The sequence below is a fragment of the Nerophis lumbriciformis genome, linkage group LG02, assembly GCF_033978685.3.
Source record: "Nerophis lumbriciformis linkage group LG02, RoL_Nlum_v2.1, whole genome shotgun sequence".
NCBI classification, from domain to species: domain Eukaryota; kingdom Metazoa; phylum Chordata; class Actinopteri; order Syngnathiformes; family Syngnathidae; genus Nerophis; species Nerophis lumbriciformis.
In genome coordinates this window covers 70,956,421-70,982,500 of record NC_084549.2, presented here as the reverse complement: position 1 = coordinate 70,982,500, position 26,080 = coordinate 70,956,421, and the positions used below count along the sequence as shown (strand labels likewise).

General features: G+C 38.5%; 1 protein-coding gene across 4 annotated transcripts in view; it reads left to right on the top strand.

Moving 5' to 3' along the window:
- ebf3b (EBF transcription factor 3b) overlaps window positions 1-26,080 on the top strand; it is a 353,021-nt gene that overhangs the window by 265,712 nt on the left and 61,229 nt on the right. For all 4 annotated transcript variants that reach the window (XM_061968091.1, XM_061968075.2, XM_061968083.1 and 1 more), the window contains exon 11: window positions 24,362-24,450. In XM_061968091.1, coding sequence (XP_061824075.1) covers window positions 24,362-24,450 — 89 coding nt within the window. The remainder of the gene's footprint in view (window positions 1-24,361; window positions 24,451-26,080) is intronic.

Genomic DNA, 26,080 nt, shown 5'->3' with positions numbered 1-26,080 from the left:
ATAACACAATTCCCAAGCCAAACCCGCTTTTGACGTGGGACTATTCTCTCCTTCCCTGTAAGTCTGAGCGCCACCAGATCTTGACTGGATGCTCCCGGGCTCCAGTCGCACTGTTTGACAAGTCACAAACGCAATAACACTTGAATGAACTTCTGCCTGCGCTGTTTATTTGTCTCCCCCCCTATTCCAACTCCCACTCCACCTCTAATTTGTGTTAAGGGGGAAGGAAGAAAAAAAAAGAAGAAAAATAACTGCTCAATGGTGTAGGAGGAGTGGAGATAAGCTCGAAGCAGTTAAGTATAATTAGCGAAAGTAATAGCTGGCAAATGGCAACAAGGCTAGGTTTTTATCTCCTGGAAAGATAGAGTTATCGTAATAAGCTGTAATGGCTGGCAAGGAATGCTCGGATTCGGCGCGAGCTTCCATTCGGGCTCGTAGACTTAACAAGGAACCATTTCCCTGAAATTTACTGCTCCGCTCAAACATTTCCCTATGTTTATATGTCAGCCCGAGCATGTGCTGGAGCCGCCTCCGTACGGACGGGCGGGCACACGGCGCCCACGCTTCCCCTTTCTGGAGAGTGACAGCCAACTACCATTTTTACTGCGCCAAACAAGACCGCACTGCAAAAACTGACATCTCAAATAATAATAATAGATTTTATTTGTAAAAAGCACTTTACATTGAGTAAACAACCTCAAAGTGCTGCAGTGTATTAAAAAAATTAATAAATACATTTAAAAAAATAAAAAGATAATAAAAAATAAGAACTAGAACAGCCAAAAAGCTCAAACTAGTATGCATATATCTAAAGGCTTTTTTTTTTTAGAAAGAAGGGTTTTTAAGCCTTTTTTTAAAAGCATCCACAGTCTGTGGTGCCCTCAGGTGGTCAGGGAGAGCGTTCCACAGACTGGGAAATAAGGAAATACGGGTGATAGTTGCTTAATTCTTCTCACTAAGCAGATTTCATGTTCGAGTGTTTTACTTGTTTTAAGGGTTTTGGTGCATAAATGATCTCAGTAGGATATTACAGCTTGTTGCTGAGATGTTATGACCTATATTGAGTAAAACATTCTTGAAACTAGAATATCAAGTGTTGCAAAGCTGTGTCACAAGTATAAAACTACTTTTTTCAAAGTAATAATTTCTTATTTCAAGCATGAAATACAAAAAATCATGACTTTGACACAGTTGTGTCTCATAATTAAAACAGATTTAATTTATTTTTAATTTTTTTTAATTTGTAAAAAGCCCTCTACATTGAGTAAACAACCTCAAAGTGCTACAGTGTATTAAAAAAAATAAAAATAAAAATAAAAAATAATAATAAAAACTAGACCAGCCTAATAGCTAGAACTAGTATGCATATATATATATATATATATATATATATATATATATATATAAAAAGGTTTTTAAGCCTTTTTTAAAGATTGAAAAGCTTAACTGGCCACATGGTCAATATAACTAAAACAATTCACACCAACTAAACCATCACTAGTTTAAGAAATGTTTGTAGGTTTTACAATATAACTAAAACAATTCATACCAATTAAACCCTCACATGTTTAAGCAATGTTTGTAAATTTTACAATATAACTAAAACAATTCATACCAACTAAACGTCACATGTTTAAGCAATGTTTGTAAATTTTACAATATAACTAAAACAATTCATACCAACTAAACCCTCACATGTTTAAGCAATGTTTGTAGGTTTTACAATATAACTAAAACAATTCATACCAACTAAACGTCACATGTTTAAGCAATGTTTGTAAATTTTACAATATATCTAAAACAATTCATACCAACTAAACCATCACATGTTTAAGCAATGTTTGTAAATTTTACAATATAACTAAAACAATTCATACCAACTAAACCCTCACATGTTTAAGCAATGTTTGTAAGTTTTACAATATAACTAAAATAATTCATATTAACTAAACCCTCACATGTTTAAGCAATGTTTGAGGGTTTTACAATACACTTAAAACAATTCATACCAACTAAACCCTCACATGTTTACTTAATGTTTGTAAATTTTACAATATAACTAAAACAATTCATACCAACTAAACCCTCACATGTTTAAGCAATGTTTGTAGGTTTTACAATATAACTAAAACAATTCATACCAACTAAACCCTCACATATTTAAGCAATGTTTGTAGGTTTTACAGTATAACCAAAACAATTCATACCAACTAAACGTCACATGTTTAAGCAATGTTTGTAGGTTTTACAATTTAACTAAAACAATTCATACTAACTAAACCCTCACATATTTAAGCAATGTTTGAGGGTTTTACAATACAACTAAAACAATTCATACCAACTAAACCCTCACATATTTAAGCAATGTTTGTAGGTTTTACAATATAACCAAAACAATTCATACCAACTAAACCATCACTTGTTTAAGAAATGTTTGTAAATTTTACAATATAACTAAAACAATTCATACTAACTAAACCCTCACATGTTTAAGCAATGTTTGTAGGTTTTACAATATAACTAAAACAATTCATACTAACTAAACCCTCACATGTTTAAGCACTGTTTGTAGGTTTTACAATATAACTAAAACAATTCATACTAACTAAACCCTCACATATTTAAGCAATGTTTGAGGGTTTTACAATATAACTAAAACAATTCATACTAACTAAACCCTCACATATTTAAGCAATGTTTGAGGGTTTTACAATATAACTAAAACAATTCATACTAACTAAACCCTCACATATTTAAGCAATGTTTGAGGGTTTTACAATACAACTAAAACAATTCATACTAACTAAACCCTCACATGTTTAAGAAATGTTTGTAGGTTTTACAATATAACAAAAACAATTCATACCAACTAAACCCTCACATGTTTAAGCAATGTTTGTAGGTTTTACAATATAACTAAAACAATTCATACCAACTAAACCCTCACTTGTTTAAGCAATGTTTGTAAGTTTTACAATATATCTAAAACAATTCATACCAACTAAATTGTCACATGCTTAAGCACTGTTTGTAGGTTTTACAATACAACTAAAACAATTCATACCAACTAAACCCTCACATATTAAGGAATGTTTGAAGGTTTTACAATATATCTAAAACAATTCATACCAACTAAACCCTCACATGTTTAAGCACTGTTTGTAGGTTTTACAATATAACTAAAACAATTAATACCAACTAAACCCTCACATGTTTAAGCAATGGTTGTAAGTTTTACAATATAACTAAAACAATTCATACTAACTAAACCCTCACATATTTAAGCAATGTTTGTAGGTTTTACAATACAACTAAAACAATTCATACCAACTAAACCCTCACATATTAAGGAATGTTTGAAGGTTTTACAATATATCTAAAACAATTCATACCAACTAAACCCTCACATGTTTAAGCACTGTTTGTAGGTTTTACAATATAACTAAAACAATTAATACCAACTAAACCCTCACATGTTTAAGCAATGGTTGTAAGTTTTACAATATAACTAAAACAATTCATACTAACTAAACCCTCACATATTTAAGCAATGTTTGAGGGTTTTACAATACACTAAAACAATTCATACCAACTAAACCCTCACATATTTAAGCAATGTTTGAAGGTTTTACAATATAACTAAAACAAGTCATACTAACTAAACCCTCACATGTTTAAGCAATGTTTGTAGATTTTACAATACAACTAAAACAATTCATACTAACTAAGCCCTCACATATTTAAGCAATGTTTGAAGGTTTTACAATATAACTAAAACAATTCATACCAACTAAATTGTCACATGTTTAAGCACTGTTTGTAGGTTTTACAATATAACTAAAACAATTCATACCAGCTAAACCATCACATGTTTAAGCAATGTTTGTAAGTTTTACAATATAACTAAAACAATTCATACTAACTAAACCCTCACATGTTTAAGCAATGTTTGTAAATTTTACAATATAACTAAAACAATTCATACCAACTAAACCGTCACATGTTTAAGAAATGTTTGTAGGTTTTACAAAATAACCAAAACAATTCATACCAATTAAACCCTCACATGTTTAAGCAATGTTTGTAAATTTTACAATATAACTAAAACAATTCATACTAACTAAACCCTCACGTGTTTAAGCAATGTTTGTAGGTTTTTGCAATATAACTAAAACAATTCATACCAACCAAACCCTCACATATTTAAGCAATGTTTGTAGGTTTTACAATATAACTAAAACAATTCATACCAGCTAAACCATCACATGTTTAAGCAATGTTTGTAAGTTTTACAATATAACTAAAACAATTCATACTAACTAAACCCTCACATATTTAAGCAATGTTTGAGGGTTTTACAATACACTTAAAACAATTCATACCAACTAAACCCTCACATATTTAAGCAATGTTTGTAGGTTTTACAATATAACCAAAACAATTCATACTAACTAAACCCTCACATGTTTAAGCAATGTTTGTAAGTTTTACAATATAACTAAAACAATTCATACTAACTAAACCCTCACATGTTTAAGCAATGTTTGTAGGTTTTACAATATTACTAAAACAATTCATACCAACTAAATTGTCACATGTTTAAGCAATGCTTGTAGGTTTTACAATATAACTAAAACAATTCATACTAACTAAACCCTCACATGTTTAAGAAATGTTTGTAGGTTTTACAATATAACAAAAACAATTCATACCAACTAAACCCTCACATTTTTAAGCAATGTTTGTAGGTTTTACAATATAACTAAAACAATTCATACCAACTAAACCCTCACTTGTTTAAGCAATGTTTGTAAGTTTTACAATATATCTAAAACAATTCATACCAACTAAATTGTCACATGCTTAAGCACTGTTTGTAGGTTTTACAATACAACTAAAACAATTCATACCAACTAAACCCTCACATATTAAGGAATGTTTGAAGGTTTTACAATATATCTAAAACAATTCATACCAACTAAACCCTCACATGTTTAAGCACTGTTTGTAGGTTTTACAATATAACTAAAACAATTCATACCAACAAAACCGTCACGTTTAAGCAATGTTTGTAGGTTTTACAATATAACTAAAACAATTCATACCAACTAAACCCTCACATGTTTAAGCACTGTTTGTAGGTTTTACAATATAACTAAAACAATTCATACCAACTAAACGTCACATGTTTAAGCAATGTTTGTAAATTTTACAATATAACTAAAACAATTCATACCAGCTAAACCATCACATGTTTAAGCAATGTTTGAAGGTTTTACAATATAACTAAAACAATTCATACCAGCTAAACCATCACATGTTTAAGCAATGTTTGAAGGTTTTACAATATATCTAAAACAATTCATACCAACTAAATTGTCACATGTTTAAGCACTGTTTGTAGGTTTTACAATATAACTAAAACAATTCATACCAACTAAACCATCACTTGTTTAAGAAATGTTTGTAGGTTTTACAATAAAACTAAAACAATTCATACCAACTAAATTGTCACATGTTTAAGCAATGTTTGTAGGTTTTTACAATATAACTAAAACAATTCATACCAACTAAACGTCACATGTTTAAGCAATGTTTGTAGATTTTACAATATAACTAAAACAATTCATACTAACTAAACCCTCACATATTTAAGCAATGTTTGAAGGTTTTACAATATAACTAAAACAATTCATACCAACTAAATTGTCACATGTTTAAGCAATGTTTGTAGGTTTTACAATATAACTAAAACAATTCATACCAGCTAAACCATCACATGTTTAAGCAATGTTTGTAAGTTTTACAATATAACTAAAACAATTCATACTAACTAAACCCTCACATATTTAAGCAATGTTTGAAGGTTTTACAATATATCTAAAACAATTCATACCAACTAAATTGTCACATGCTTAAGCACTGTTTGTAAGTTTTACAATATAACTAAAACAATTCATACTAACTAAACCATCACTTATTTAAGAAATGTTTGTAGGTTTTACAATATAACTAAAACAATTCATACTAACTAAACCCTCACATGTTCAAGCAACCGCACTTTGCCACAAATGTAATTTGACAGGTCGTCATCATGCGTCCCGCCCCCCAAAGCAAAGAAAACAACACAACTCTCAAAGTGGACAAACGCCGTCTCCTCCCTAATAAAGGATTGATCCGCCGTATTGATCGTACATGACGAGGCTGCGGCGAGGAATTTGCCCTCCTTTCCTTTGTTATTGTCACCCCCCCCCCCCCCCCCCCCGCCCCCCACCCCCACGCACACCTGCCCGCCGTGCGAGGGAGCCAATGTGCATACCCCGCCAGGCCCCGCCATGTAAATTGTGTATGTGTAAAAAAAGCACTCCATAATCAGGCCATCCATCATCAGAGGCTGTCAGTGGGCGCTCTCAGGGTGATACATCACGCTCTCCTGTCCGCCGCCTGGGCTGGGGGCCCACGCCAGCCGCCGAGCATGCTGGGAACGCGGGGCGAAAGAGGGACCTGGGCGTGCCTTTTGCCAATGATAACCACGGCCCGTATCGCAGAACTATGATCGGCGTGGAAGAGAATCCTGCGTTAAGTGCTTACACATGTGCAATGAAAACACGGCTTTCCCGCGCTGGCGGTGACGCGGCGGCGCTCTCTTCTCATCCATCACGGAGATGATCTTTGTAACAACGTAATGAAATTGGCGACACGCACGGCCATCTGCTATTGATTTCATGCAAATGGCGGTGACAGCTGACGGAGACTCGCATTAGCGCTAAACGGCGCTGTCAGTTGATGAGTTGACAGTTTTGTAGTCGCGGCATGTACGGCAGCGCAGACAATGTCAATAATCCTGTAAGAGCCGCTGATGATATATACTGAGCACTTATAGGCCGGGATGGGGAAGAAATGCCCAAAGATTTTCTTTCATCTTCCTCAACGATTTGGGCTTCTCTGCTTACTTTTCACTACCACACACATTGACAGCTTCCTTCCGGAAGTCTCTTTCCCTTTTACACTTTTAACCACGCAAGCCTTTTCCACTCCGCTGAGAAGGCAACCGCGTTAAATATCCAAGTAGATTTCCCTACTTTTCCTTCCATTCTTAATTAATAGACTAACGAATTGAAGGACTGTTAACAGCCACTTTTTTTTCCCTACGCTTTGAATCCTGCGGCTACAAAACAGTGCGGGTAATTTATGGGTTCTTCTTTGCTTCATTTCTCGGTGGATAAAAGCGCTAATCTTAATAGCATTAACATTTTTAAATTAGCATTGTTCGGCCTTGGCGGAGGTCTGCGCCGATTAATTAACACCGCTGATTAATTTAGGGATTCTTCTTTGCTTCATTTCTCGGTGGATCTAATATTAATAGCATTAACATTTTTTAAATTATAAATAAAAAAAAAAGTCAGAGCTTTTTTATTTCTGGTTAAAATGGCAAAATAAAATAAAAAATACAAATATAATGAACTAACGTATTTTTCCGTAATGTTAGCAACCACTTTTTTTTCCCTACGCTTTGAATCCTGCGGCTACAGAACAGCGCGGGTGATTTATGGATTCTTCTTTGCTTAATTTCTCGGTGGATAAAGCGTAATCTTAATAGCATTAACATTTTTAAAATATAAAATAAAAGGTCAGCCCTTTTTTATTTATGGTTAAAATGGCAAAATGAACTTAAAAATACATATATAATGGACGTATTTTCCAGACTGTTAGCAGCGACTATTTTTCCTACGCTTTGAATCCTGCGGCTACAAAACAGTGCGGGTAATTTATGGATTATTCTTTGCTTCATTTCTCGGTGGATCTAATATTAATAGCATTAACATTTTTTAAATTATATAAAAAAAAAAAAGTCAGAGCTTTTTTATTTCTGGTTAAAATGGCAAAATAAAATTAAAAATACAAATATAATGGACTAACGTATTTTTCCGTAATGTTAGCAACCACTTTTTTCCCCTACGCTTTGAATCCTGCGGCTACAGAACAGCGCGGGGGATTTATGGATTCTTCTTTGGTTAATTTCTCGGTGGATAAAGCGTAATGTTAATAGCATTAACATTTTTAAATTATAAATAAAAAAAGGTCAGCCCTTTTTTATTTATGGTTAAAATGGCAAAATAAAATTAAAAATACAAATATAATGGACTAACGTATTTTTCCGTAATGTTAGCAACCACTTTTTTCCCCTACGCTTTGAATCCTGCGGCTACAAAACAGTGCGGGTAATTTATGGATTATTCTTTGCTTCATTTCTCGGTGGATCTAATATTAATAGCATTAACAATTTTAAATTATAAATTAAAAAAAAGTCAGAGCTTTTTTGTTTCTGGTTAAAATGGCAAAATAAAATGAAAAATACAAATATAATGGACTAACGTATTTTTCCGTAATGTTAGCAACCACTTTTTTCCCCTACGCTTTGAATCCTGCGGCTACAGAACAGCGCGGGGGATTTATGGATTCTTCTTTGCTTAATTTCTCGGTGGATAAAGCGTAATCTTAATAGCATTAACATTTTTAAATTATAAATAAAAAAAAGTCAGAGCTTTTTTATTTATGGTTAAAATGGCAAAATGAACTTAAAAATACATATATAATGGACGTATTTTCCAGATTGTTAGCAGCCACTATTTTTCCTACGCTTTGAATCCTGCGGCTACAAAACAGTGCGGGTAATTTATGGATTATTCTTCGCTAACGGGCATAATGTTTTGTGTTCAACAAATGGTTTTCATAAAACACCGACAGACACACCGAAACAGTGTGTTATTGTTTGTGCTATGGCGCCATCTTTTGGACAAGTTTTCTCACTGCAGGTGCTTCGGCCTACGGTATTTCCTTCTGTTTAGTGCCTTGAACCGGTACTACAAGTGCTGTTCCATCTACCAATGGTCCATAATGTTTCTACTCGTATTCTTCATTTATCTTCTCCAAGCAAAGCTTGTAAGTTTTACAATATAACTAAAACAATTCAGCCTAACTAAACCGTCACAAGTTTAAGCAACGTTTGTAAGTTTTACAATATAACTAAAACAATTCATCATAACTAAACTGTCACACGTTTAAGCAATGTGTGTAAGTTTTGCAATATATCTAAAACAATTCATACCAACTAAACCGTCACATGTTTAAGCAATGTTTGTAGGTTTTACAATATAACTAAAACAATTCATACCAACTAAACCCTCACATGTTTAAGCAATGTTTGTAGGTTTTACAATATAACTAAAACAATTCATACCAACTAAACCCTCACATGTTTAAGCAATGTTTGCAAGTTTTACTATATAACTAAAACAATTCATATTTACTGAACTGTCATATGTTGAAGTAATGTTTGCAAGTTTTTCAATATAACTAAAACAATTCGTACTAACTGAACCGTCACATGTCCTCTAAAGGCTTAGTTGGCCACATGCGTGGACAGCACCTTTTATCAATCAATCAATCAATCAATCAATCAATCAATCAATCAATCAATCAATCAATGTTTATTTATATAGCCCTAAATCACAAGTGTTTTAGCTCTTATTTCCAAAATTGTGTACACTACTGAATTGGGGTCTTATGGCCGCTTATGTGGACACTTATACTGCCATCTGGTGGTGTCAGAAGAGTATAACATACAATAGAATTTGGGAAAAAAAAAAAAGAAAAAAAAAAGAATTAGCATGTCACTACACATGAAGTACACGTTTGTGTACTTATGGACTAAAGTACATCATATCAAAATATGATTCTTAGTTTTTATTCTAATTAGGGTCCAATAAGCCCAAATAGCAAAGAGAAATACAAAAAGGCATGTAAACAAACAGCTTGCGCCTTATAGTCCGGAAAATATGGTATTCTGGTTTGCAACCAATAAATTTTTTTAAAAAAAAGTAAATTTAAGTTCCATATATATATATATATATATATATATATATATATATATATATATATATATATATATATATATATATATATATATATATACATATATATATATATATATATATATATACATATGTATGTATATATATATATATATATGTATATATATATATATATATATATATATATATATGTATGTATATATATATATATATACATATATATGTATGTATATATATATGTATGTGTGTATATATATATATATATATATATATATATATATATATGTATATATATATATATATATATATATATATATATATGTCTTAATAAGGTTATCCAAAAAATAGTGCTCGATACCGTAGTAGAGCGCAATATATGTATGTGTGGGGAAAAAAAATCACAAGACTACTTCATCTCTACAGGCCTGTTTCATGAGGGGTTCCCTCAATCATCAGGAGATTTTTTTTTCTTTTTCTTTTTTTTCTCCTGATGATTGAGGGAACCCCTCATGAAACAGGCCTGTAGAGATGAAGTAGTCTTGTGATTTTTTTTCCCACACATACATATATATATATATATATACATATATATATATATATATATATATATTTTCCTTGCGCACTAATTGACTGAAAGAGCACGCACTTGGCGCGATGATGTCATGTTATCGATGGAAAAATGCAAGAAATGTAATGGCGAGCGCATATCATTACGTCAAGATAACGACACTAGCATTTACTTCATTTAAGAACATTTTTCAACATTGAGAAAAAAGGACTCATATTTGTTTTTTCTACCAAGAAAAGTACACTTGTTATTACTGAGAATATACTTATTTGAAGTTATTTTGGGGTTCATTGAGGTTAGCTCATTTGACTTGTTTTGGAAAGTCTTGACAAGATAATTTTGCTTAGTTCAAATAAAATACCCCTCATTTTTGTATTTTTTTTTCTCATTTTTGAACACTGACTTTTTGCAGTGTGATGTTTAAAAATAGTTGCCGATTGTCCAATTTCTAAGCCTTGCGTTGGCGCCCGGATGACGGAATCCGCTTTGTTTTTCATAATGTGGCCAAACAAAAGGGGGGTGGGGGCTAAGGGTGTGGATGCCCCACCCCCCCTCTTTCTGCATGGAAACATGAAACCCTCCACAGACATCCCATAAATCCCAGCTTGGGTGGGGAGTCTAGCCAAAGAGGAGGGTGGGGGTGGGGGGGGCTATGATACGGGTGGTGGCAGTGTGTGTGTGTGTGTGTGTGTGTGTGTGTGTAGTGTTTTGCTGGCACGTTCCAGTCACGCCCGCTTCCCGGCCCGCGGCCAATCAATACCACTTTCCTGTTTTAGAGGTGGGGTAATTATGAGGTGGAGAGATTGTGTGACCTCTCACCCCTGCTGCATTACCGGCCTGATATTAAGATAAATTGCCTGATTTTGGGTAAACATATGCTGCAATTCAAGCTGTCAGCACCGCTTTGCTCAGGGATAATTTGTATTGATCCCCTGGCTTCTTCCCCATTTTGCTTACTGACCTCGCCGATAATTAGAGGGAAAAAGAAGACACGGGGAAGGCGAGGAAGGGTCCGCATTTGAATAGCAGATGAAGTGGGAACGGTTACGGATTAATAGGATTCTCCTTTTGGGTGACACGTCGGGATTTCATCGTGGCGATTCCAAAAAAGCGCCGTTCCCAATGATGGCGCCTTTTAGGAATGCTGTTTTTTTCTGACCGAGTGATCGAGTTTCAGAATATGGGGAGATGGAATGTATGACTCGGTGCGCAGCTGCGACCGTATCGCTTCCAATTTTTATTTTTTTTATTTTTTTTTAAATCCCGCGCCCGGTGGCCGGGCTCCAGTGGAATTCCTCAGACCGGAATGCGCACTTCCCGCCCTGCAAAAAGTCCGTGTTCAAAAACAAGGGGAAAAAAATAAATACAATTAAAGCTGCAAGCAGCATTGGTCGGGCCCGCATATTTGGCAGGTGCTAGTCCTAAGTGTCCCAATACTTTTGTCCAGTGGTAGTCTCAAGTGTCCCAATACTATTGTCCAGTGTAAGTGTCCCAATACTTTTGTCCAGTTGCCCAATACTTTTGTTCAGTGGTAGTAGTAAGTGTCCCAATACTTTTGTCAAGTTGGAGTCCCAAGTGTCCCAATACTTTTGACCAGTTGTAGTCATAAGTGTCCCAATACTTTTGTCCAGTGGTAGTCTCAAGTGTCCCAATACTATTGTCCAGTGTAAGTGTCCCAATACTTTTGTCCAGTTGCCCAATACTTTTGTTCAGTGGTAGTAGTAAGTGTCCCAATACTTTTGTCCAGTTTTCGTCCCAAGTGTCCCAATACTTTTGACCAGTTGTAGTCATAAGTGTCCCAATACTTTTGTCCAGTGGTAGTCTCAAGTGTCCCAATACTATTGTCCAGTGTAAGTGTCCCAATACTTTTGTCCAGTTGCCCAATACTTTTGTTCAGTGGTAGTAGTAAGTGTCCCAATACTTTTGTCAAGTTGGAGTCCCAAGTGTCCCAATACTTTTGACCAGTTGTAGTCATAAGTGTCCCAATACTTTTGTCCAGTGGTAGTCTCAAGTGTCCCAATACTATTGTCCAGTGTAAGTGTCCCAATACTTTTGTCCAGTGGTAGTCTCAAGTGTCCCAATACTATTGTCCAGTGTAAGTGTCCCAATACTTTTGTCCAGTTGCCCAATACTTTTGTTCAGTGGTAGTAGTAAGTGTCCCAATACTTTTGTCCAGTTTTCGTCCCAAGTGTCCCAATACTTTTGACCAGTTGTAGTCATAAGTGTCCCAATACTTTTGTCTACTTTTAGTCCGAAGTGTCCCAATACTTTTGTCTAGTGTACCTACCTTGTCTGCATTGTGTGGGCACGCTGGTGCTTCCTGCTTTTAAGCAGCCATCTTGAAAAAACAGCAGCCGCAGCGGTTCTTTGAAGGCTCATAAAATCAAAACCGGAGCAGTTCGAAAAGTTATTTCGATAACTTTTATTTGGAAGGGTTCAATCTCTCTCCTGTGTTAGTTTGAAGCTGAAACGACAAACGCGCTCAGAGGAGATAATGTTTGAAGAGAAGTGACCGGTTTATTAAAAAAAAATTTGTTTTGAAGGGGAAATTGCAAACTTCCTGTTGATTTTTGCTGAGGGTTGTCAATCTATGAAATGTAGGTCTAAGTGAGACCTACATAGAGGTTTTTGTTTCATGTCTTTCCGACTTTCCCAGTGGGAGTTACAGGCAGTTTTGTAATTTTTTTCTTCCGAGGAGCAGTTTTTTTCTGCGTTTTATTAAAAAATTGCGGTAGAGCACAATTTTGAGATTTGGGGTTAGGTTTTTTTATTAGATCGCAATGTTTGCCAGTCCTGATGTGTGCGTTCAGTTTGGTGAGTTTTGAAGCAAACGCGCTCAGAGGAGATAATGTTTGAAGAGAAGTGACCGGTTTATAAAAAAAAAATTGTTTTGAAGGGGAAATTGCAAACTTCCTGTTGATTTTTGCTGAGGGTTGTCAATCTATGAAATGTAGGTCTAAGTGAGACCTACATAGAGGTTTTTGTTTCATGTCTTTCCGACTTTCCCAGTGGGAGTTACTGGCAGTTTTGTCTTTTTTTTTCTTCCGAGGAGCAGTTTTTTTCTGCGTTTTATTAAAAAATTGCGGTAGAGCACAATTTTGAGATTTGGGGTTAGGTTTTTTTATTAGATCGCAATGTTTGCCAGTCCTGATGTGTGCGTTCAGTTTGGTGAGTTTTGAAGCATGTTAAGGGGGTCAAATTACAGCTCAAAGAGGCAAAAGTGACCGTTTTTAGTACTTTTTTGTCTTGAAGGGGGAATTGCCAACTTCCTGTTGATTTTAGCCCGAGAATGTACTATTATGAAAGCTAGGTCTGAGTCAGACCTACATAGAGGTTTTTGTCTCTCCGACCTTCCTAGTGGGAGTTACAGGCAGTCTAGTTTTTCTTTCCCCTAGGGGGCGCTAGAGCGCAATTTTGAGTTTTGCTGTTTGGTTTTTTTATCAAAAGGCAATTTTCGCAGGTCCTGATGTGTGGTTCAAATATGGTGAGTTTTGAAGCATGTTAAGTGGGTCAAATTACAGCTCAAAGAGGCGGTCGGTATAATAATAATAAAGAATAAAACCTTAGAAATTCAATAGGTCCTTATGTCCCATTGCATAAGGACTCCCTGTGGGAGTCCTTATGCAATGGGCCATGCGGGCCCTAATAATAATAAAACCTTACAAATTCAATAGGTCCTTATGTCCCATTGCATAAGGACTCCCTTTGGGAGTCCTTATACAATGGGCCATGCGGACCCTAATTAGGGGTATTTTAGACTTAGACTTCCTTTTTATTGTCATTCAAATTTGAACTTTACAGTACAGAGAATAACAAAATGTTGTTGCATAAGCTGGTTGTAGTGCAGCATAAAAAAGCAATAAGGTGCAGATATAAAGACATAGATTTACTGTACAGATAAATATATTGCACTTTTGCATATGCATCCACGTTTAGTTTAGTTGAGTCTTTATTTGAAGGGACAATGCATACCTGCCAACTACTCCGGTTTTCCCGTAATTAGTACGGTTTTCATCAACCTATTCCGGGTTACGGTTGCAGTGATAAAAAATACGGTTTTTCATTCATTTAAAAAAAATATTTTTTTTAAAGTTTTATTCACGAAATCGCGTAACAACAATGACAATCGACACTGCTTCCCGTAACTTCCTATCGAGCCATTCCGAATGCCATGCGCGAGGCTATTTATAGCACCGCTGCCAAGCACGAGGCACCAGTTGCCATTGTTTCCAAACCAGCGAACGATCATGGAATCAGCCGGAGAAAAATCGCAAACGAGTCTTAAACCGAAAAGAAAACTGCAGTCATTCCGTGAAGAATATTCAAAAGCCTATCCGGGAATAATTATCCGTTCCAAAAAGGGTGAAAACTACGCGAATTGCACCTTGTGCAGACAAGATTTTTCGATCGGACACGGAGGAATTAGCGATGTAAAAGACCACGTTGGGACAAAAAAACACAAGTCTAATGCCGTTGCTAGCGATACAAGTGGGAAACGTTCAACGTTTTTCGTCGACCAAACAGATTCTTTGGATGTGATAAATGCCGAAGTTTTATTTACGGAGGCAATAATTGAGCATGGACTTCCAATCGCACTGGACAGTTATTTCGGAAAATGCTTCCCGACTCGAAAATATGGATGTGGTCGAACCAAAACATCAAACATTATTCAGTGTCTTGGAACAGAATCCTCAAAAAGTATGGCCGATGTCATGAAGACGGAACCATTTAGCATGTCGACTGACGGCAGCACCGATTATGACGATGTAAAACTGTACCCCATTTGTGTTCGATATTTCGATGACGACATTGGAAAAGTATTGTCAGTACTTCTGTCTTTGAAAGAACGCAATACGGCTTCCGCAGGCGAAAACATTTACAAAATACTCGCGGAAGAAATAGACTCAAACGAAATTCCTTGGCAGAATTTGGTTTGCTTTGCTGCCGATAATGCTGCAGTGATGATGGGATCTAAAAAGGGTGTTGCAGCTTTCATTACGGAAATGTCTCCTTCGGTTTACATCGCCGGTAAGTACAGTTCGTAGCATAAAAAAACTCGCAAAACATAAAATTTTAAGTAAATCTTTTATTACATAAACAATCAATCAAATCAAAAATAATTTCTGTGTACAGTATATCTTTTTATTTGTGATAACGATAACATGTTCAAAACAAGTAACATATAACTATCATACTATTCTATTACTCTTTATTAATTTGAAAAATGTCGTCGTGAACTTTTATATTTATATTTATTTATATTTCTTTCATAAACCAAAATTTCGACCTGAAGTTTCTTGTTACAATAATGTCTGCAATATCAATAATGACATGTCTTATTTATATTGTGTAATTTGAACCAAATACTCTCAAAAATCTTGGCTACTAGGTTTTTCGGATTTCAAAAGTTGGCAGGTATGACAATGCACAGAAACATTAAAGGGGAACATTATCACCAGACCTATGTAAGCGTCAATATATACCTTGATGTTGCAGAAAAAAGACCATATATTTTTTTTAACTGATCTCCGAACTCTAAATGGGTGAATTTTGGCGAATTAAACGCCTTTCTATTATTCGCTCTCGGAGCGATGACGTCACACTATCCGCAATTTTCTCAAACACATTACAAACACCGAGTCAAATCAGCTCTGTTATTTTCCGTTTTTTCGACTGTTCTCCGTACCTTGGAGACATCATGCCTCGGAGGGTGTGACAACACGAACAGGGACGGATTCAAGTTGCACCAGTGGCCCAAAGATGCGAAAGTAAGAAATTGGACGTTTGTTCCGCACACTTTACCGACGAAAGCTATGCTACGACAGAGATGGCAAGAATGTGTGGATATCCTGCGACACTCAAAGCAGATGCATTTCCAACGATAAAGTCAAAGAAATCTGCCGCCAGACCCCCATTGAATCTGCCAGAGTGTGTGAGCAATTCAGGGACAAAGGACCTCGGTAGCACGGCAAGCAATGGCGGCAGTTTGTTCCCGCAGACGAGCGAGCTAAACCCCCTATCGACCCTAGCTTCCCTGGCCTGCTGACATCAACTCCAAAACTGGACAGATCAGCTTTCAGGAAAAGAGCGCGGATGAGGGTATGTCTACAGAATATATTAATTGATGAAAATTGGGCTGTCTGCACTCTCAAAGTGCATGTTGTTGCCAAATGTATTTCATATGCTGTAAACCTAGTTCGTAGTTGTTAGTTTCCTTTAATGCCAAACAAACACATACCAATCGTTGGTTGGAAGGCGATCGCCGAATTCGTCCTCGCTTTCTCCCGTGTCGTTTTCGTCGGTTTCGCTTGCATACGGTTCAAACCGATATGGCTCAATAGCTTCAGTTTCTTCTTCAATTTGGTTTTCGCTACCTGCCTCCACACTACAACCATCCGTTTCAATACATGCGTAATCTGTTGAATCGCTTAAGCCGCTGAAATCCGAGTCTGAATCCGAGCTAATGTCGCTATAGCTTGCTGTTCTTTCCGCCATGTTTGTTTGTGTTGGCTTCACTATGTGACGTCACAGGAAAATGGACGGGTGTATATAACGATGGTTAAAATCAGGCACTTTGAAGCTTTTTTTAGGGATATTGCGTGATGGGTAAAATTTTGAAAAAAACTTCGAAAAATAAAATAAGCCACTGGGAACTGATTTTTAATGGTTTTAACCCTTCTGAAATTGTGATAATGTTCCCCTTTAAGCTCAAAGACAGACATGTTCTGTACCAGATTATAGCTAAATAGCTCATTTCCATCTGCAGTCCCTGGCTACATACATTAAAGGGATACAAAAAACGTGCAATAAAATGATGACAATAAAATCATACTAAAAACTGCAAAAAGTCAGTGTTCAAAAACAAGAAAGAAAAAATACAAAAATGAGGGGTATTTTACTTGAACTAAGCAAAATGATCTGCCAATAGAACAAGAACATTTGGCTTGTCAAGACTTTCCGAAACAAGTCGAATTAGCTAACTTCAATGAACCCAAAATAGCTTAAAATAAGTATATTCTCACTAATAACAAGTGCACTTTTCTTGATAAAAAAAAAAGAGACCTTTTTGCTCAATATGTTGAAAAATATTCTTAAATGAAGTAAATGCTAGTGCCATTATCTTGACATAATGATATTACATTTCTTGAAACCAGCAAACTTATACTAGAAACTAATTTATTGTTCTTAATGGAAAGGCAACAAGGCAAGCGCTTGTTACTGTCGGGGTCTCCTAGCCGCTCAGGCAAATCATATTGTCTAAAAATGCATTTTTCCATGGATAACATGACATCATCGCGCCAAGTGCGTGCTCTTTCAGTCAATTAGTGCGCATATATACATTTTTTAATTGTAATTTTGAAGAATTCATCTGAACGTGCATGAACTATTTCTGTTCAAAATTGTTTGAAATGTTAAATATTTCAATATTAACTGTCAGTTTACTGTACTGTGCCAACTGTACTACTATATGAGTACATATTTTCTATTGTTTCATTGAAAATAAAACAGCAAAGTCCATTTGGCTGTCATCTGTTTTAATTATGAGACACAATTGTAAGAAATTAATATTTTAAAAAAGTAGTTTTATACTTGTGAGTGTTAATGATACAGCTTTGCAACAGTTGATATTCTAGTTTCAAGCATGTTTTACTCAATATAGGTCATCAAATCCCAGCAACAAGCTGTAATATCTTACTGAGATCATTTAGGACCAAAACACTTAAAACAAGTACCGTATTTTCCGCACCATAAGGCGCCCTGGGTTATAAGCCGCGCCTTCAATGAACGGCATATTTCAAAACTTTGTCCACCTATAAGCCGCCCCGTGTTATAAGCCGCATCTAACTGCGCTAAAGGAATGTCAAAAAAACAGTCGGATAGGTCAGTCAAACTTGAATAATATATTAAAAACCAGCGTGATGTGGGCGCGCATGGAGTCGTATATCAACATGGACGGAGCTGCGTGAAAAAAGCCACCCGGCCTCTTCGCGTAAACTTACCTTAACCACTCGCTCATCTTTTCTTCATCCATCCATCCCTTCGAGTTAGCTTTTATGATGACGCCGGCTGGAAAGGTCTCTTTTGGCAAGGTCTTCCTTTTGAATATCACCATGGGTGGAAGTTTCTGGCCATTAGCATGGCAAGCTAGAACCACAGTGAAGGATGACTTCTCATTCCCTGTGGTGCGAATATTCACCGTACGTGCTCCCGTTGTATCCACAGTGCGGTTCACAGGAATATCAAAAGTCAGTGGAACCTCGTCCATGTTGATAATGTTCTCTGGCCGGATCTTTTTTTCAGCTATCTTGTTTTTACAATATGCACGGAAAGTAGCCAGCTTTTCTTGAAAGTCTTTAGGCAGTTGCTGTGAAATAGTAGTCCGTGTGCGGATGGAGAGATTGCGTCTTTTCATGAACCGGAAACCTGTCGCTTAGTAGGAGCCATTTTGTGGTCTTTACAGATGTAAACACACAAAGGAAATGAAACATAATATCCGCGCGCTTCTTCTTCTTCTACGCGGGCGGGTGGTTGCTTACAGTAGAAGAAGAAGCGCTTCCTGTTCTATGGGGGCGGGTGCTTACCTTGGCGGTTGCTTGCGTAGAAGAAGAAGCACTTCCTCTTCTACGGGGAAAAAAGATGGCGGCTGTTTACCGTAGTTGCGAGACCGAAACTTTATGAAAATGAATCTTAATATTAATCCATATATAAAGCGCACCGGGTTATAAGCCGCACTGTCAGCTTTTGAGTAAATTTGTGGTTTTTAGGTGCGGCTAATAGTGCGGAAAATACGGTAAAACACTCTTAACATAAAATCTGATTAGTGAGAAGAATTATCTTATCAGACAGATAATAAGCAAATATCACCCTTATTTGAGATATTTCATCTTACTTAGATTTCAGTTTTTGCAGTGTAGCATGTAATCAAATTAAGAAAAGTCACAAAATGCCCTTTCATTGACACATATACCATGATTTTAACAGACACACCTCACAATTTACAACAAAAATGCTCTCATGGATGAATATAATACACATTAAATTGACATGTCAAACATAGTGGCTGAGGTTGCCGAGGTAGTTAAAAAGCTCCTCGGTGGCAAGGCCCCGGGGGTGGATGAGATCCGCCCGGAGTTCCTTAAGGCTCTGGATGTTGTGGGGCTGTCTTGGTTGACAAGACTCTGCAACATCGCGTGGACATCGGGGGCGGTACCTCTGGATTGGCAGACCGGGGTGGTGGTTCCTCTCTTTAAGAAGGGGAACCGGAGGGTGTGTTCTAACTATCGTGGGATCACACTCCTCAGCCTTCCCGGTAAAGTCTATTCAGGTGTACTGGAGAGGAGGCTACGCCGGATAGTCGAACCTCGGATTCAGGAGGAACAGTGTGGTTTTCGTCCTGGTCGTGGAACTGTGGACCAGCTCTATACTCTCGGCAGGGCCCTTGAGGGTGCATGGGAGTTTGCCCAACCAGTCTACATGTGCTTTGTGGACTTGGAGAAGGCATTCGACCGTGTACCCCGGGAAGTCCTGTGGGGAGTGCTCAGAGAGTATGGGGTAACGGACTGTCTTATTGTGGCAGTTCGCTCCCTGTATGATCAGTGTCAGAGCTTGGTTCGCATTGCCGGCAGTAAGTCGGACACGTTTCCAGTGAGGGTTGGACTCCGCCAAGGCTGCCCTTTGTCACCGATTCTGTTCATAACCTTTATGGACAGAATTTCTAGGCGCAGTCAGGGCGTTGAGGGTATCTGGTTTGGTGGCTGCAGGATTAGGTCTCTGCTATTTGCAGATGATGTGGTCCTGATGGCTTCCTCCGGCCAAGATCTTCAGCTCTCACTGGATCGGTTCGCAGCCGAGTGTGAAGCGACTGGGATGGGAATCAGCACCTCCAAGTCCGAGTCCATGGTTCTCGCCCGGAAAAGGGTGGAGTGCCATCTCCGGGTTGGGGAGGAGATCTTGCCCCAAGTGGAGGAGTTCAAGTACCTCGGAGTCTTGTTCACGAGTGGGGGAAGAGTGGATGGTGAGATCGACAGGCGGATCGGTGCGGCGTCTTCAGTAATGCGGACGCTGTATCGATCCGTTGTGGTGAAGAAGGAGCTGAGCCGGAAGGCAAAGCTCTCAATTTACCGGTCGATCTACGTTCCCATCCTCACCTATGGTCATGAGCTTTGGGTCATGACCGAAAGGACAAGATCACGGGTACAAGCGGCCGAAATGAGTTTCCTCCGCCGGGTGGCGGGGCTCTCCCTTAGAGATAGGGTGAGAAGCTCTGTCATCCGGGGGGAGCTCAAAGTAAAGCCGCTGCTCCTCCACATGGAGAGGAACCAGATGAGGTGGTTCGGGCATCTGGTCAGGATGCCACCCGAACGCCTCCCTAGGAAGGTGTTTCGGGCACGTCCGACCGGTAGGAGGCCACGGGGAAGACCCAGGACACGCTGGGAAGACTATGTCTCCCGGCTGGCCTGGGAACGCCTCGGGATCCCCCGGGAGGAGCTGGACGAAATGGCTGGGGAGAGGGAAGTCTGGGCTTCCCTGCTTAAGCTGCTGCCCCCGCGACCCGACCTCGGATAAGCGGAAGAAGATGGATGGATGGAACATAGTGGCCACCTTATTGGCCGTGTGAGCAGCTTTGATTGCTCCATAGCCACTTTTTTACTTCAATTGTCAAAGAAGAGTAATCTGTTAGACTTTTCAAGTTTGTTGTGAGGTCGTTCCATTCCATTATGGCTTTATATGAAAAGGCTGATTGTGCAAAAGATGTTTTACATCTGGGTACGCTACACCGCCCCCCTGGTGGAGGGTCGTGTGTCTCTAGTTGTCACAGCAGATGTAAACTGGACAAAGTGCTTAAGTGGCGCCGGTGCAATGTTATTTAGGATTCGACGGGCCATTCGTATTGATGCCAGTCTTTGAATGTTAGCAAAATTTAACAATCTATATTTTTGGAGAACTCAACAGTGATGGTGGTGTTGTGGTTTTCGGTCAAGGATTTTGAGCGATTGTTTGTGCAAAGTTTCCAATGGCCTCGGTGTCGTTTTGCTTGCCTGCGACCAACATGTTATACAAACCCCGTTAGATGTAAATATAAACAGAATACAATGATTTGCAAATCCTTTTCAACCCATATTCAGTTGAATATGCTACAAAGACAACATATTTGATGTTCAAACTGATAAACTTTTTTTTTTTGTTGCAAATAATCATTAATTTTAGAATTTGATGCCAGCAACACGTGACAAAGAAGTTGGGAAAGGTGGCAATAAATACTGATAAAGTTGAGGAATGCTCGTCAAACACTTATTTGGAACATCCCACAGGTGAGCAGGCTAATTGGGAACAGGTGGGTGCCATGATTGGGTATAAAAGTAGATTCCATGAAATGCTCAGTCATTCACAAACAAGGACGGGGTGAGGGTCACCACTTTGTCAACAAATGCGTGAGCAAATTGTTGAACAGTTTAAGAAAAACCTTTCTCAACCAGCTATTGCAAGGAATTTAGGGATTTCACCATCCACGGTCCGTAATATCATCAAAGGGTTCAGAGAATCTGGAGAAATCACTGCACGTAAGCAGCTAAGCCCGTGACCTTCGATCCCTCAGGCTGTACTGCATCAACAAGCGACATCAGTATGTAAAGGATATCACCACATGGGCTCAGGAACACTTCAGAAACCCACTGTCAGTAACTACAGTTGGTCGCTACATCTGTAAGTGCAAGTTAAAACTCTCCTATGCAAAGGCGAAAACCGTTTATCAACAACACCCAGAAACGCCGTCGGCTTCGCCGGGCCTGAGCTCATCTAAGATGGACTGATACAAAGTGGAAAAGTGTTCTGTGGTCTGACGAGTCCACATTTCAAATTGTTTTTGGAAACTGTGGACGTCGTGTCCTCCGGACCAAAGAGGAAAAGAACCATCCGGATTGTTCTAGGCGCAAAGTGTAAAAGCCAGCATGTGTGATGGTATGGGGGTGTATTAGTGCCCAAGACATGGGTAACTTACACATCTGTGAAGGCACCTTTAATGCTGAAAGGTACATACAGGTTTTGGAGCCATCCAAGTAACGTTACCATGGACGCCCCTGCTTATTTCAGCAAGACAATGCCAAGCCACGTGTTACATCAACGTGGCTTCATAGTAAAAGAGTGCGGGTACTAGACTGGCCTGCCTGTAGTCCAGACCTGTCTCCCATCTAAAATGTGTGGCGCATTATGAAGCCTAAAATAGCACAACGGAGACCCCCGGACTGTTGAACGACTTAAGCTGTACATCAAGCAAGAATGGGAAAGAATTCCACCTGAGAAGCTTCGAAAATGTGTCTCCTCAGTTCCCAAACCTTTACTGAGTGTTGTTAACCTACTCAGTGGCCTAGTGGTTAGAGTGTCCGTCCTGAGATCGGTAGGTTGGGAGTTCAAATCCCGGCCGAGTCATACCAAAGACTATAAAAATGGGACCCATTACCTCCCTGCTTGGCACTCAGCATCAAGGGTTGGAATTGGGGGTTAAATCACCAAAATGATTCCCGGGCGCAGCCACCGCTGCTGCCCACTGCTCCCCTCACCTCCCAGGGGGTGATCAAGGGTGATGGGTCAAATGCAGAGAATAATTTCGCCACACCTAGTGTGTGTGTGACAATCATTGGTACTTTAACTTTAACTTTAACTGAGAAGCTTCGAAAATGTGTCTCCTCAGTTCCCAAACCTTTACTGAGTGTTGTTAAAAGGAAAGGCCATGTAACACAGTGGTGAACATGCCCTTTCCCAACTACTCTAAGTTAATTATTATTTGCAAAAAAACATCAAATATGTTGTCTTTGTAGTGCATTCAATTGAATTTGGGTTGAAAAGGATTTGCAAATCATTGTATTGCGTTTATATTTACATCTAACACAATTTCCCAACTCATATGGAAACGGGGTTTGTACAGTAATAAAAACGAGACATAATAAGTTTGAGCTGCCTATGATTCATTAGTATCGCAGTACTATACTAGTACCCGAGCGTGCAAGGGTCCAAGTTCCTTGACAGGAGCACTCGAGTGTTTTAGGAATTAACTGCGAGTTTTGAACCGACCTCGGACTTGGCCCCTGGGCCTCCACCACCGTGCTGCGGGCCCTCACTATCGATCAGCGCCCTCCATCGGCCACGCTCCAGCGCGTAATTGCTGCGTTTGATCGCGGCCGAGCGGGCAATTATCGCACGGCGGGCTTCTCCGCGTCCCTTTTCTCCGGCGCCGAGCGGCTCCCGGCGTTAATGCGGGAAGGGCCACGCTGAGTAATGAGTGATGGGCAAATTACAGGCTTGAACAATGAATAGAGGCGGGCCCTTCTTATTAGTCTCCATACAAAGCATTGATTTATGTTCCGGTGCTGGGAATGATATCTACATTGAGAAGTGATGTCCTCTATTAAGCCCCGCCTCCTACCAGTGTACACATCATTGTTTGGGAATCCGCCGGCGCCGTGAGGAAGCCTTCAATTACCCATTAGGACTGTCAGACACAAAGCGGGCCGCCGCTCTCACCAAAGTCCCGGTTATGATTCATTTACTTTGTGCCCCCTGATTCATCGCCCAATATGCCTCGCGCTCCAGATTACTATTTGAGGGGCCGGGAGGAGGGGGGGGAGATTAATGGCTCGGCGGGATCCGCCGCCGTATTTCACAGGGCGCTCGGCGGCGGTACGTAGTGCGAGGTGACAGCGGCTTACGCTACTAGATCAATGTGTGGACAGCCTTTCACAGATTATTAAAGCCGTGTTAGATTAAAAGAAGACTGGCGTGGAGTTTAGCGGGAGTCAATATTCGCAGCAGATAAGCAGGGGGAAGGGGGGAGGGGGTCATCATGGCTGCTAATGGAATAACAGGAGTGTCGCAGATCTTTCATCTCGGTGGCGTCCTCAAACCACTTCTTCTTCTCTTGCAGCCCTGAACGAGCCCACCATCGACTACGGCTTCCAGAGGCTGCAGAAGGTCATCCCCAGGCACCCCGGCGACCCCGAGAGGTTACCAAAGGTCAGTGGGCTGTCTCGTGTCTGCATGGGGGGACTTTCTGAAACATTCCATGCATGGTTTTTTTCCCACCCTTTTATTTGATTGAATTAGAGGTGAGCCCATCCAATGTTGGTCTGATTTCAAGTATCGAATGATATCAGCTTGCATCTAAAGTCTCCGATACGGTATAACCCAGCTGGTACGAGTCATTGAAACAACGTTGAGACCTTGTTGGATTAAGTCCTGACAAACATAACATTTAAAACAACATACTTTTTGACAACGTTTAATCAATGTTGGGTTCTGACGTTGATTTGACCATTGAAATTTGGTCATTTTTCAACCAATATTCTACAACACAAATACAACGTTGAAACAACATACTTTTTAACGACGTTTAATCAATGTCAGGTTGTGACATTAATTCGACCATTTGGTCATTTCCCAACCAATATTCTACAACACAAATACAACGTTGAAACAACATGCTTTTTGACGATGTTTAATCAATGTTGGGTTCTGACGTTGATTTGACCATTGAAGTTTGGTCAAACGTTGAAACAACATGCTTTTGGACAACATTGAATCAATGTCAGGTAGTGACGTTGATTTGACCATTGAAATTTGGTCATTTTCCAACCAATATTCTACAACTCAAATACAACGTTGAAACAACATACTTTTTGACAACGTTTAATCAATGTTGGGTTCTGACGATGATTTGACCATTGAAATTTGGTCATTTCCCAACCAATATTCTACAACACAAATACAACGTTGAAACAACATGCTTTTTAACGACGTTTAATCAATGTCAGGTTGTGACATTAATTCAACCATTTGGTCATTTCCCAACCAATATTCTACAACACAAATACAACGTTGAAACAACATGTTTTTTGGCAACGTTTAATCAATGTTGGGTTGTGACGTTGATTTGACCATTGAATTTTGGTCAAACGTTGAAACAACATGCTTTTGGAAGACATTGAATCAATGTCGGGTTGTGACATTGATTTGACCATTGAAATTTGGTCATTTTCCAACCAATATTCTACAACACAAATACAACGTTGAAACAACATGCTTTTTGGCAACGTTTAATCAATGTTGGGTTCTGACGATGATTTGACCATTGAAATTTGGTCATTTTCCAACCAATATTCTACAACACAAATACAACGTTGAAACAACATGCTTTTTGACGATGTTTAATCAATGTTGGGTTCTGACGTTGATTTGACCATTGAAGTTTGGTCAAACGTTGAAACAACATGCTTTTGGACAACATTGAATCAATGTCAGGTAGTGACGTTGATTTGACCATTGAAATTTGGTCATTTTCCAACCAATATTCTACAACTCAAATACAACGTTGAAACAACATACTTTTTGACAACGTTTAATCAATGTTGGGTTCTGACGATGATTTGACCATTGAAATTTGGTCATTTCCCAACCAATATTCTACAACACAAATACAACGTTGAAACAACATGCTTTTTAATGACGTTTAATCAATGTCAGGTTGTGACTTTAATTCAACCATTTGGTCATTTCCCAACCAATATTCTACAACACAAATACAACGTTGAAACAACATGTTTTTTGACGATGTTTAATCAATGTTGGGTTGTGACGTTGATTTGAC